Source organism: Vulpes lagopus, chromosome 23 (assembly GCF_018345385.1).
Source record: "Vulpes lagopus strain Blue_001 chromosome 23, ASM1834538v1, whole genome shotgun sequence".
Taxonomy (NCBI): Eukaryota; Metazoa; Chordata; class Mammalia; order Carnivora; family Canidae; genus Vulpes; species Vulpes lagopus.
In genome coordinates, this window is record NC_054846.1 from 51521839 (window position 1) to 51535335 (window position 13497).

At 43.7% G+C, this 13497-nt stretch overlaps 1 protein-coding gene across 4 annotated transcripts in view; it reads right to left on the minus strand.

Moving 5' to 3' along the window:
• SPATA6 (spermatogenesis associated 6) overlaps nt 1–12487 on the minus strand; it is a 145593-nt gene extending 133106 nt beyond the window's left edge. For all 4 annotated transcript variants that reach the window (XM_041738805.1, XM_041738804.1, XM_041738803.1 and 1 more), the window contains exon 1: nt 12296–12487. In XM_041738805.1, the coding sequence (XP_041594739.1) occupies nt 12296–12346 (51 nt within the window). In that variant the 5' untranslated portion in view covers nt 12347–12487. The remainder of the gene's footprint in view (nt 1–12295) is intronic.
• Nucleotides 12488–13497: the final 1010 nt, after the last annotated feature.

The window sequence follows — 13497 nt, forward strand, 5'->3', positions numbered from 1 at the left end:
ATATACCAGGTTCGTAGACTGAAAGACTCAATACTATTAAGATATCAATTCTCACAAAACTGGCCTATAATTCGGTGTAAGCCCAAGAGCTAAGAAAACCAACAGAATTGACAAGCCAGTGATAAATTCACTTCAAATGAAAATTAAAGTAATTTGCACAATCTGAAAACAATTTTAAAGTAAGTGTTTAGGATACTTCATCTGAGAGAAGGGGGAAAATTCCATAAAAAACCCAAAAACTATAAAATTAACAGAGAAGGAAGATATTTGCCAGAAATTTAAAAAGAGAAACTAGGGAGTGGCTGGCTGTCTCAATCAGTAGAGCATGCAACTTTTGATCTCGAGGTAATGAGTTTGAGCCCCACATTACTTAAAATAGAGATTAATTAAAAAATTAATAAATGTATAAACATAAAGACAGGTTATATGAGAATTCTTGAATATGTAGTCCATGAAGTTTAAAATCTCAATACAGGAGTTTGGGGACTTTGCTTTTTTTAAATTTTCTTTTAAGGATTTTATTTATTTGAGAGAGGGAGTAGGAGAGAGTGAGCAGCGGGGAGGAATAAAGAGAGAGGGAGAAGCAGGCTCCACACTGACCAGGGAGTCCAACATGGGGCTCATCCATCGTGGGGCTTGACTGACATGGGGCTTGACCCAAAGACCCTGGGATCATGACCTGGGCAGAAGGCAGACACTAAAGCAACTGAGCCACCCAGGCACCTCTGGGGGAAGGGTTCTGAGAGAGAAAGTGTGTGAGTGCACACACACAAGCATGAGCAGGGGCGGGGCAGAGAGAGAATCTCAAGCAGGCTCCATGCTCAGCACAGAGCCCCACAAGGGGCTGGATCTCTTGACCCTGAGATCATGATCGGAGCCAAAATCAGGAGTTGGACACTAACCAACTGAGCCACCCAGGCAGGTGCACCTCAATACAGGAGATTTTTAAAATTTAACTTGATAACTTCTTAAGAATATAATTCTGAAGAATTCTCCCAGAACAAGTATAAAAATAAAAATTACACCCAAAAAAAAAAAGCACATGGAGAACAGATACAAGTTCCAATATATGTCAGAGGAAAGGAGAAAACAGGAGAAAAAAATAAAAGTCAAAGATATGGAAGCTAAGAATTTACCCAGAACTGGAGAAACCCACAAATTCTCAAATAGATGGTACACACCCAACGCAAAACAGAGTAGGTAGAAATGAATCCATGGTTGTACAGATCACAGTGCACTAGAAGACATCAAGGATACAGTGAAATACATAAGCAAACTGAAGATTTTAATATATCTCCATTACAACCTGGAAGATCAGGCAGACAAAATAAATTAATATGGGATTAAAGATAATTTGGGGGGATCCCTGGGTGGCTCGGCAGTTTAGCGCCTGCCTTCAGCCTGGGGCGTGATCCTGGAGTCCCAGGATCGAGTCTCACATCGGGCACCCTGCATGGAGCCTGCTTCTCCCTCTACCTCTCTTTCTCTCTCTGTGTGTGTCTCAAATAAATAAATAAATAAATAAATAAATAAATAAATAAATAAAATTTGGAGAAAATAAACTCCATCTGATAATGGCCAGAGAGCCCTACATCCAACAAATGAAGTTACATATTATTTTCAAGTATATAAAAAATCATTCACAATAACTGTATAAGTATTAGGAGACAAAAGAAATCTCAACAAAAATATCATGCAGATGTCATTCAATACCCCAATGCAATTAAATTAAAATATGACGATAAAAGATAGTCTGTATGTATACGTGTAGGGGACTTGAGTACATATACATATATAAATCCTGTGCATCTTGAAACTGAAACAAATTCCTAAATAGCTCATAAGCTAAAGCAGAAAATCACAATAAAAATGATAAAACAGGGCAGCCCCAATGGTGCAGTAGTCACCCCGCCTGCGGCCCAGGGTGTGATCCTGGAGACCCAGGATTGAGTCCCACGTCAGGCTCCCTGCATGGAGCCTGCTTCTCCTTATGCCTGTGTCTCTGCCTCTCTCTGTGTGTCTCTCATGAATAAATAAATAAAATCTTTAAAAAAAAAAAGATAAAATATTTAGAACCAAATAATTTTAAAACAATTTTGCCAATTCTTTTGGGATGCCAGTTAAGCAGCACTTGGAAGTAAATCAAACAAATGCCTTAAAGACAGACATTAATATGAGAAAAATACTGAGAAATGCAGAGGAATGATAAAATTCAGAAGAGTGAGTAGCTAAGGGGAGGAAGGGATTCTATTAGAGAGATATATAGGAAGCTTCACCTTTATCTGTAATATTTTACTTCTTAAGCTGGTACGTAGGCACATGGGTGCATTATGTTGCTCTTTATAACCTTTTGTATGTCTAAGATATTTTAAAGTAAACGTTTTAAGAATAAAAAAACTGAAATCTAAGTGAAATAAGTATTTGACTCATCCAGTAAAATCTCATCTATGAATCCAAAAAAAAGATCCTAAAGAAAAAATTAGCCAATCCAAATATAGGAAAAATAATATATCCTAACAACAAGAATTTACCATAGGAATGGAAAGAGTGCAACATCACAAAATGTATCCCTTTATAGGCTATGGGAACAATATTATACTATAATCACAACAGATCAGGAAAAAGCATTCAATATAATTCAATGCTCAGGATGTTTTCAAAATGAGGGATAGAAGAGAACTTTCTTATTTTAATAAATGAAAATCCTAGGGCTAATATTATATTAGGCTAAACTATAGGAAATCTCCATGGCTTTTTTTTTTTTTAAGTAAAAATATAGTCCATTGTCAGCAATTTCATAAGACTCAACCTAATACTTACTGGCAAAACTTCAGAACCACAACTTAAAATAAAAATAAAGAGACAGGGATCCCTGGGTGGCGCAGTGGTTTGGCGCTTGCCTTTGGCCCAGGGCGCAATCCTGGAGACCCGGGATCGAATCCCACATCGGGCTCCCGGTGCATGGAGCCTGCTTCTCCCTCTGCCTATGTCTCTGCCTCTCTTCTCTCTCTCTGTGACTATCATAAATAAATAAAAAAATTAAAAATAAATAAATAAAGAGACAAGTATATTTACTATTATTTCCACCATTCAATTTTATACGAGAGTCTGGTCAAGGACATAAAACAAAAGAAAGAAAAAAATTGTACAAGAAAAGTCAAACTGTCTTCATCTGTAAACAACATAATTTTCCACATAGATAATCTAAATGATGACCAGGACTAATGTGAGATTTCCACAATGTGCAGAATTCAAAATGTGCAAAAAGAAATACAAGAATATTTATAAGAATACGATTTGTAATATCCTAATACTGGGAATAGTGAAAATGTCCATCAACAGTAGAATGGAGGGACGCCTGGGTGGCTCAGCAGTTGAGTGTCTCTGCCTTTGGCTCCCGTCATGATCCCAGGGTCCTGGGATCGAGTCCCACATTGGGCTCCCTGTACGGAGCCTGCTTCTCCCTCTGCCTATGTCGCTGCCTCTCTCTCTCTCTCTCTGGGTCTCTCATAAATAAATAACTAAAATCTTAAAAAAAAAAAAAACAGTAGAATGGACACAGAGAAAATGAATAGTCAGTTTTCCAAGAAAGACACACAGATGGCTAAGAGGTACATGAAAAGGTGGTCAACATCATTGATCATCCAGGAAACGCAAACCAAAACCACACCTCACACCTGCCATGATCGCTATTATCAAAAAAGACAATAAATACTAAGTGTTGGCAAGGGGGTTAAGGAAAGGGAATTCTACTTCTCTATTGATGGGAATGTAAACTGAGTACAGCAACTGTGGAAAACAGTATAGAAGCTCCTCAAAAAATTAAGAATTGAACTACCGGGACGCTCAGGTGGCTCAGGGGTTGAGTGTCTGCCTTCGGCTCAGGGTGTGATCCCGGAGACCCAGGATCGAGTCCTACATGGGGATCCCTGCATGGAGCCTGCTTTTCCCTCTGCCTGTGTCTCTACCTCTCTGTGTGTCTCTCATGAATAAATAAAATCTTTAAAAAATAAAATAAAATAAAAACTGAACTACCATACAATCCAGCAATCCCACTTCTGTGTATATATCCAAAGGAATTGAAAACAGGATCTCATAGAGATGTCTTGTACTCCGATGTTCATTGCAGGATTACTCACAATAACCAAGATATGGAAAACAACCTAAGTGTCCAAATGTCCATGAACATAGATGTGAGATTACATATATAATTTTTTAGCCATAAGAAAGTAGGAAATCCTTTGATTTGAGGCAATCTGGATGGGCTCCAAGGGCCCATCAGAGAAAGTCAAATACTGTATGATATCACTTATACATTGAATCTAAAAAAGACAAACTCAGAGAAACAGAGTAGAGGGGTGGTTACCAGGGATGGGGGAATAGAGGGGGAAATGGGGAGATATTAGTCAAAGGATACAAACTTCTAGTTATAAGATTGATAAGTCTGGGGATCTGATGTACAACATGGTGATTATAGCTAATACAGTCTTAAATACTTGATGTTGCTAAGAGAATAGATCTTAAGTGTCCACATCACAAAAAAGAAATGATAACTAGGGGATCCCTGGGTGGCTCAGTGGTTTGGCGCCTGCCTTTGGCCTAGGGCGTGATCCTGGAGACCCGGGATCAAGTCCCACGTCGGGCTCTCAGCATGGAGCCTGCTTCTCCCTCCTGTGTCTCTGCCTCTCTCTCTCTCTCTCTCTCTATCATAAATAAATAAATAAATCTTTAAAAAAAAAAAAAAAAAGAAATGATAACTATGTGACAGGATGCAGATGGTAGCTAATACTACCCAGATAATCATTCTGTAATTTATAAATATATCATATCAGCATGTTGCACACCTCAAACTTATACAACGTTATGTGTCAATTATAGCTCTATAAAGCTGGGGAGAAAAAAACCAATGGAATGATAAAAGGCTTATTGTCTTACAAAATGACAGGGATGAATTCTCACAAGGAAATTAGGTATTAAAGTCTTTTTTTTGTTTATGATAGTCAGAGAGAGAGAGAGAGAGAGAGAGAGAGAGAGAGAGGCAGAGACATAGGCAGAGGGAGAAGCAGGCTCCATGCACCGGGAGCCCGACATGGGATTCGATCCCGGGTCTCCAGGGTTGCGCCCTGGGCCAAAGGCAGGCGCCAAACCGCTGCGCCACCCAGGGATCCCGGAAATTAGGTATTAAAAAGTTCATTCTGTGGAGAGAGAGACAGATTTCACAAGTTCAAAATATGGTGTGATAGAAGTTATACCAGTGATTACCTTTGGGAGAGGAGGGGGCAGGAGAGGTGGCTGAAAGGAATGGAGCACAAGAGCCCAATCTGGGGTGCTGATGATATTCTTTCTAATTATTGATCTGGGTGGTGATTACACACTCAGAATTTGTGCACTTGCTGAATATACAGTTCTATAAAGAGTTAACCTAAAAAAAATAAAAATCAACAGCATTCTTTGCTTACCAGTGAGAAAGAAAGAAACGAAAAAGGTATTTGCTAAAGACCACAAAAACAAAGTGAAAAAATAAGGTTCAACTGGATTGTTGAAATTTACATTATATATAATGTAATGTAGAAATCTTGGATAGGTTACTATCCAAGATATATTGATATATTCAACAAGAAAGGAAAAAAAACACCTCTGGAATTCCTAAAGGCAAAGGATATAAACTGCTATTCACAGAAAATGAAACCTCTTGGATTAGAGGTTGGCGTTAATACAGCCACAAGGCAGGAAATACCTGCCACCATCAGAAACTGGAAGAACCAAGAAGGATCCCAGTCCCACTCCCCATCTAGAGCCTTCTGAAAGAATGTTGCCCTGCTGAACTTCTACTTTGGACTTCTGTTCTCCAGAAATGTGAGGGAATGAATTTCTGTTGTCTTAAGACATCAAGTTTGTGGAAATTGGTTATTATAGCCCTATGAAGCTAACACAATTGCCGGAGCCTCAGTAGTTCAATTCCTAAATCTTGTGCCTGGAGCACTGGGTCCATATTCTAGAAGATCCAAAACACCCTACTTTACAACAGACGGTTTGAAATTTACCTATACACGTGACAAAAAAAATAAACCAATGCCCTAACTTGAAAAAAAAAAAACAGAAATAATTTATAATAAAAGGTCTATTTCTATATGTAAATGCTCAGGCAGGACTAAGCTAGAGGATACAGTACTTGCACCTGTATACAGAATCTAAGTAAAACGGAGAGGTTCTAAAGCAGAATAACACATGCCCATACTGACAACTCAAACACAAGCAGTACTGCCACTGGTGCCATGATTTTCCAAAAAAGTAAACTCTTAGCAGAGTATCAAACAAAACGAAGTTTACTCTTTCCTCAATTTACATTGCAATTGTATTCTTAGAAAATTCACTGAGTTTTACCACCTTAAAAACAAAAAGACTGTGTTTATACATAAAACAGAGTTAGATTCTTAACTTGTATTAATTACACACCGGTTTTAATGTACATAATCAATAGGACATTCAAGTCATACAGAATACTAGACAATTAACACCAACAGGACCCCCGCAAACACTAAGGTAAACAAAGGTAGCCCAAAGAATTTCACTGGCATCTAAAAGTATATCAATAAAATAAAATGTAATCACTATTACAAAAATAAATAGTATTTTATAGCAATTAAAGAAATGAACTTGATCTGCAAGAATCAACACAAATTTCAAAAACTGAACTGGAAAAAGCAGGTATGCAAAAAGATACATAAAGTAAATACCAGTTGTGTAAAGTTTTAAAACAAGACAATAGTATAAGTAGCACATAGACATACACAAATAGGGCAGCCCAGGTGGCTCAGCGGTTTAGCGCCGCCTTCAGCCCAGGGTGTGGTAGGGATCCCAGATCAGGTCCCACATGGGGCTCCCTGCATGGAGCCTGCTTCTCCCTCTGCCTGTGTCTCTGCCTCTCCTCTCTCTGTGTCTCTCAGGAATAAATAAAATCTTTAAAAAAAAAAAAAAGACACACACAAATAAAAGTACAAAACCAGAATGAAAATAATAAACTGTAACTTCAGGATATTGATTACCTTCCGTCTAGGAAGGGAAGGAGAAAAACTGGGGTCAGGAGGGTACACAAAGGAGCCTTAACTATATCCATACCATTTTTCTTCTTAAAAACAAAATCTGCAGCAAACATGTAAAATGTAGCATTTGTTAAATCAGGGGTGTAAGGATCACAGTATTCAGTTTTATTTTTTCTGTAAGTTTCAAGTGTTTTTTATTTAAAAGTTCTTAAAAGTCTGTATTACAAGGAAAATCACCACCAACTGTAGCACAATTGCGAGACACCACTCACTCCACAGAAACCTGGATGAGCAATGATCGGAAAAAAGGACCCAGATTTGTTTGCCCCAATGTTATCAATAATTTAAGGAGGCAATGAGGTGAAGGGAGTACAGAGAACTAAAACTGGGAATTATATATTCATGTATACAAATTAAACCCAAACTGTCACTATTGACTGCTTTCATTGCCCAGGCACTAGACTCTCTCTGCAGTTTCTTCCATTCTCTCAAGTAATCTCATGAAAACTGAACTACTAATTAAAAGAAGCAGCAAAACTACTTTTCATATCATAAGTAAGATGTTTCAACTATTAAAAGTATAAGTGGTAGGAGACATAATTGCTGCTCTTGATAGGCAAGTTATTGGCCTATATCATTCTACAAAGATTCATTGAGCAAAGTCAGACTTTCTTCCTAGCAATATATTTTCTCTCAAGTCATACAGCTCTATGGAGCAATACAAAATGGTGTGTTGTACACTAAAACCTTTCATGTTTACAATGTTCTTGCCCTCATCTCCCCACAGTATCATACATGAGATTACTACTAATACAAGCCCACAGCAAAAAAACAATCATGCGGGGCACAGTGGGGGGAGAGAATGGAATGCACACAGAGAGAAAACCTCTAATTTCCAGTTAATAGGAATTAGGAACAAAGTAAATGTCACCACATAGGGGAAAAATTCAGATAATAGTACAACATAGGATATTCTATATCTGAGCATGGTCTCTTTAAAAGGTAATATACAGAGCAGCCCGGGTGGCTCAGCGGTTAAGCGTCTGCCTTTGGCCTAGGGAGTGATCCTGGGGTCCCGGAACGAGTCCCACGTTGGGCTCCCCGCATGGAGCCTGCTTATCCCTCTGCCTGTGTCTGTGCCTTTCTCTCTCTCTCTCTCTCTCTCTCTCTCTCTGCATCTCATGAATAAATAAATAAGATTTTTAAAAATAAATAAAAACTAAATAGAATAAAAATAAAAAAGTAAAATAAAATACATGGTGACAAAAATGAGAAACTCAGTAGGAGGTTTGGAAAACGAAGTGGAAGAAATCTCCTAGAAAGTATAACAGAAAGGTAAAGGTAGCACAGAATAAAGACAATTCTGGATTTGTAAGGTTCCAGAACTCTATCTCCCTCATACCCTTCTTAGAAAGCAGACAGCAACTGTTCCAACAAGAGCAAGCTGCCCAAGGGAGTGGAGGTGAGGGCCCCACAGAGACAGAAGGAAAGGACCCAGATGAGGAGTCTCTGCCTCTCTCTCTCTGCATCTCTCATGAATAAATAAATAAAATCTTAAAAAAAAAAGGTAATATACACAGAGTTTTACAAGAATGAATGTTTATAGTTGCTTTATCCATGACAACCATCACCTGGTAACAACCCAAATAATCATCAGTAAAGAGAATGGCTAAAAATGTTGTCTACACATAGAATATAAAGGAATAAACTACTGATACACAGTAACATGGAGGAAGCTCAAAACTATGCTGAGCAAACAAAGCCAGACACAAAATTTACATACTCTACGGTTCCATTGCACCTGCAATTCACGTACTGGCACACTAATCTATAGTAACAGAAATCAGAATAGTTCCCTCTGCACGGGGCTGGACAGGGGCACAAGGGAATTTCCTAGGGTGATAGAAGTGTGCTAAATCTTCACCTGAAGAATGATTACATGAGTATATGAACTTATCTAAATCCATGGGGGTGGGGGGGCAGTGGAGAAGGAAAGATCATGGGAATGAAAAAGTAGAGCTTTTTTTTTTTTTTAAGATTTTATTTATTTATTCATGAGAGAGAGAGAGAGAGAGAAAGAAAGAAAGAAAGAAAGAAAGAAAGAAAGAAAGAAAGAAAGAAAGAAAGAAAAAGAAAGAAAGAAGAGAAGCAGGCTCCATGCAGGGAGCCCCAACCCTGGGACCCCAGGATCACGCCCTGGGCCAAAGTCAGGCACTCAACCCCGGAGCCTGAGCAACTTTATATTAAAATGGATTAAGAACACCTAACAACCAAATGCAACATGTAAATCTTGATTGGATCTGGGTTTTAAAAAATTAACTCTGCAAGTTATTTGTGGGACAACTGGGAAGATGTGAATATGCACTAGATATTAAGAATTGTCACTCATGATCTTAAGCGTGATAACAGTATGGTAGTTATGCAGAACCATGTCATTATTTTTAGAAGACAGATGTTGAGGGTGTATTATGATACCAACAGTTTACCTCCAAATTTTCAGAAAAAAAAAACACATTTTACACATACACATATGTACAGATAAATTAATGTACATAGTCATGGGATATAGTCATTCACTGTACTATTCTTCCAACTACTCTTTATGTTTGAAAAAATGTCAATAAAAAGTTGGAAAATAAAGATGCCAAATTTTATACATACAGAGTGGGGAAAAAAACAAAGTGCAGAATAGTTTATATGCTACCTACTGTATAAAGAAGCAAAGAAAAAATATATGAGGGGAATGGTGTGTGTGTTATCTATTTGGTTATATTACAAAAGGAAATACTAGAAGAATAATTCAGAAACCAATAAAATCATTACCTACAGCAAATGAGTATGGATGGGAAAGAAGTTTGAGGAGATAGTGCTGGATGTGAGACTGCTCTGAGTGTATCATTTGTAGGTTTGACTTTTATACCATGTAAACATAAAAAACTAATTGAAAAGAAAAAACTAAAATTTGAAAGAAGAGGTTAAAAGTATCTATGGTCATTTAATTCATCTATTCAATCAAAGCCAAATTAATCAAGCTAATGGTTGCAAATGGTCTTTTTTTTACTTCTTCTGAGCATCAGAGCCATTTAACAGGGCTTTTGCTGGTTAAAACTTAGCATCTTGTTGCAGATCTGCCTCTAAACAGTTGTGCAACCCTCAGCAAATAATTAGCCATGCTAAGCCTCACCTGTAAAAAGGAATTAAATTCAATGATACCTAAGATTCTTAGAATTGTGAAATTCTGCGACTCAAGTGTCTGTTGAAAAAAGTTAAATAGGAACGTTTCCACTTGCATAACTTCTTCAGCTTCGATGAACACAAAGCTGCATCACACATTTACTTTCTGAGGAAGAGCAGTACTGAAATCAAATGTATTTCTGCAACTCCTTCGTGCAGTTATCAATCAGTTACAACCTAGTACTTCCTCTTGGAGATCTTTTGGCAAAGGAAGGGAAGCCAGGGCAGCCCAGGTGGCTCAGCGGTTGAGTGTCTGCCTTCAGCCCAAAGCCTGGAGTCCCAGGATCCAGCCCCAGGTCGAGGTCCCTGCAGGGAGCCTGTTTCTCCCTTTGCCTGTGTCTCCCCTCTGCCTCTCTCTCTCTCATGAATAAATAAAGCCTTAAAAAGGGGGGGGGGGGAGAGCCAGCCCCTCAGGCAGTTGCACTCCCGCTAACCCCCATTGGTTGACAGAGGAGGAAGCAGCAGCCAGTAACAAAGTGCGGTGAGGCTGCAGGCAGAGATGTTTTACCAACTGCTCCAGGCCAAGCCGTTTAAGCAGCTCTGGGTATTCTTTTGCTAGAGGAATCTTACTTTACAAAGTTGCTAAACTTTGGCAGCTGCGGGATGAAAACATCCCCAGAAACATTCTTCCCCTCCACTCTGCCTCACACTCTGCCCTACCCAGCCTTGCCTTCTTTAACACCTAACAAAAGATCTAGAACAGTCCTGTGACTTCCCTGGAGGTAACACGGACTGTGTTAACAGCGGCCTCATTCCAACGCGAGTCAGGACAGCCAGGAAAGCACGGGAGGGCTGAAGCAGACACAGAAGCCGGGCCTGCAGGCCTGCAGGATGTGCAGGATGTGCAGGATGTGCGGGAAGGAAGTGGGGAGGGCTTCCCAGGGCAGCCCTCAGAGGCCTGGGGTTGGACACTCAGGTACCCTCACGGCCTGCGTTCACTGGGAGATCAAAGAGTTGAGAGGTGAGAGGGCTTAGAAGTGGAAGGAGAGAAAAGAGACCGAATGGGGGATTTGGGTCTAAAATGGGGGTATGGAAAGCTTCTCTGAGGGTTTCCTCCAGAAGAGACAAGTTGGGGCTTTCATCTGAAGACCAGGATGAGAGGGTTCTGTAAAAAGTGCAGAGGAGGGAGTTAAAAAAAACCCTGAAAGGGTCTACTGCCATGATTAAGACGGATGGAGTTTTCTCCCATCACAGAGAGGTCCAACTTCCTTCACTGAAGGACGGACGCGGTGGGGACCCCTGGGGGGCTCAGCGCCAGCGTCTGCCTTGGGCCCAGGGCGTGACCCCGGGGTCCTGGGATCGAATCCCGCATGGGGCTCCCCGCAGGGAGCCTGCTTCTCCCTCTGCCTGTGTCTCTGCCTCCGTGTGTCTCTCATGAATAATCTTTTTTTTTTTTTTTTTTTTAAGGAAGGACACGGGGGCTCATGCCTCAGCTGGTTCCCACAGCAGGCTGGGGAAGGTCCTCCTGAGCGATCTGCAGGGGGCCTGGGGCTGGGCCTCTGCAGCCAGTTCCGAGAACAGGGGCTTCTCCGCGCAGGTCGCTGCCTTTCCCGGCGGGGCAGGGCGGCCCGGCGCTGGCAGGGGGGCCGGGAGGTGGCGGGGCGCTCCCAGAGCTGACGGCCTGGCCGCGGGGTGTGAGGGTTCCACTCTCAACACCGCGAGCAGAGGCTGCTCCACCAACCCCAGGTTTGGGAACTTGAGCAAATCTGCTGCAGGGGTTTGGGAGGAAATCCCGGCGCCTGGACGGCCGGGGAGGAACGGGGCCAACACGGCGGTCTAGGGCAGCAGGTGCAGAGAGGGGACGGAGGAGAGGCCCCAGCCCACCTCGCTGGAAGGCCGGGCAGGGGCGGAGGCGCCCCGAAGCGAGGCTCCCGGGCAGGGCCGCGGGGACGCGACTGGACGGCGGCTCCGGGGCGGGAGGACACCGAGGCGACGGAGCCGGGCTCCCGGGGGCGAGCCGGCGCACGGCGGCGAGCGGGGAAGAGCCGACCGCGGGCCCGGGCGCGACCGGTACTCACGGAGCGGATCTCCAGCGCCAGCGCGCACTGCAGCGCCTTCACCTTCGGCATCCGCGCGGGGGGCGGCGGCGGGGACGGACCCCGGCCGCGGGCCCGAGGCGGGCGAGGAGACGCGGGGCGGGGCGGGGCGGGGGCGGGGAGGAGACGAGGTGGCGGCGGCGGCGGCAGCTGTGGCCCCCAGGCCGCGGCCCGCGGTCCAGCCTGGGTCCCGCCCGAGCAGCAGCTGTGCGCGGGGCGCGGACTCGTTGTCATGGCAGCCGGGAGGGGCGGGGCCGGAAGACGGGCGGGGCGGGGCCGCGCCGGGGCCCGGCGAACGCCAGGGGCGGGGCCCCGCGGGGAGGCGGGGCTTCCGAAGGAGCGGGATGGGCGGGGCAGCTCGTCTGTGACGTCCCGCGGTGCGCGCGCAGCCGGACGAGGCACCCCGCGGGCTGTGGGGGCGGGGCGGGGGCGGGGCCGGGGAGCCGGCTTCGGGAGCCCGGTGCTGGGTGCAGACGGCACCCTCGGCTGGAGAGCCCCGGGGCGCCCTCGGGCCCCCCGCTGTGAAAGAACCGCCCTTCGTGTCGGGTCTCTGCCTGAACTTCCCAGTTCAGTGATTAGTTGTGGATTTCACAGTGGCTTGTCCAGGAGGCGGAACCAGCGCTGGAACCCAGCCCCCTGGGTGCGGACCCCGTGGCCTCCCTGAGAACCGTGGAGGTGCTCTCGCAGGCCCGCCCGCCACTCTCCAGCCTCGGGGTCCGCGGCTCACGGGGCACCGCCCATGCAGGACCAGCAGGTCCGCGTGGGAAGGGCCTGGGCCGCACACCGTCCACGGTGACAGAGTTCTAGAGGTTGTCCGATCCAGTCTTTATAAGAGTCATTTTTAGTGTGAAATACGTTATACAGAGAGAAAGTGTACAAAACAAAACGTATTCATCTTAACAACAACGTGAGTAACTGTGCAACTCACACTCGGGTTAAGAAATAGAGAATGAGGCCTCAGAAAGGCTCCAACCCGCGCGCTGCCCTCCTTGGCCCGCGAGAAGCCCCTCCCCTGACTTTTGTTAGTTCCTTCACTTTCCTGCGTCCTTCTGCTATCTATGTATGCATTTGGGGAGGGGCATCCAGAGAAGGGGATCTTAAGCAGGCTCCACGCCAGGCACAGAGCCGGACTTGGGGCTCCGTCTCACAACCCTGAGATCTTGACCTGAGCAGAAATCAAGAGT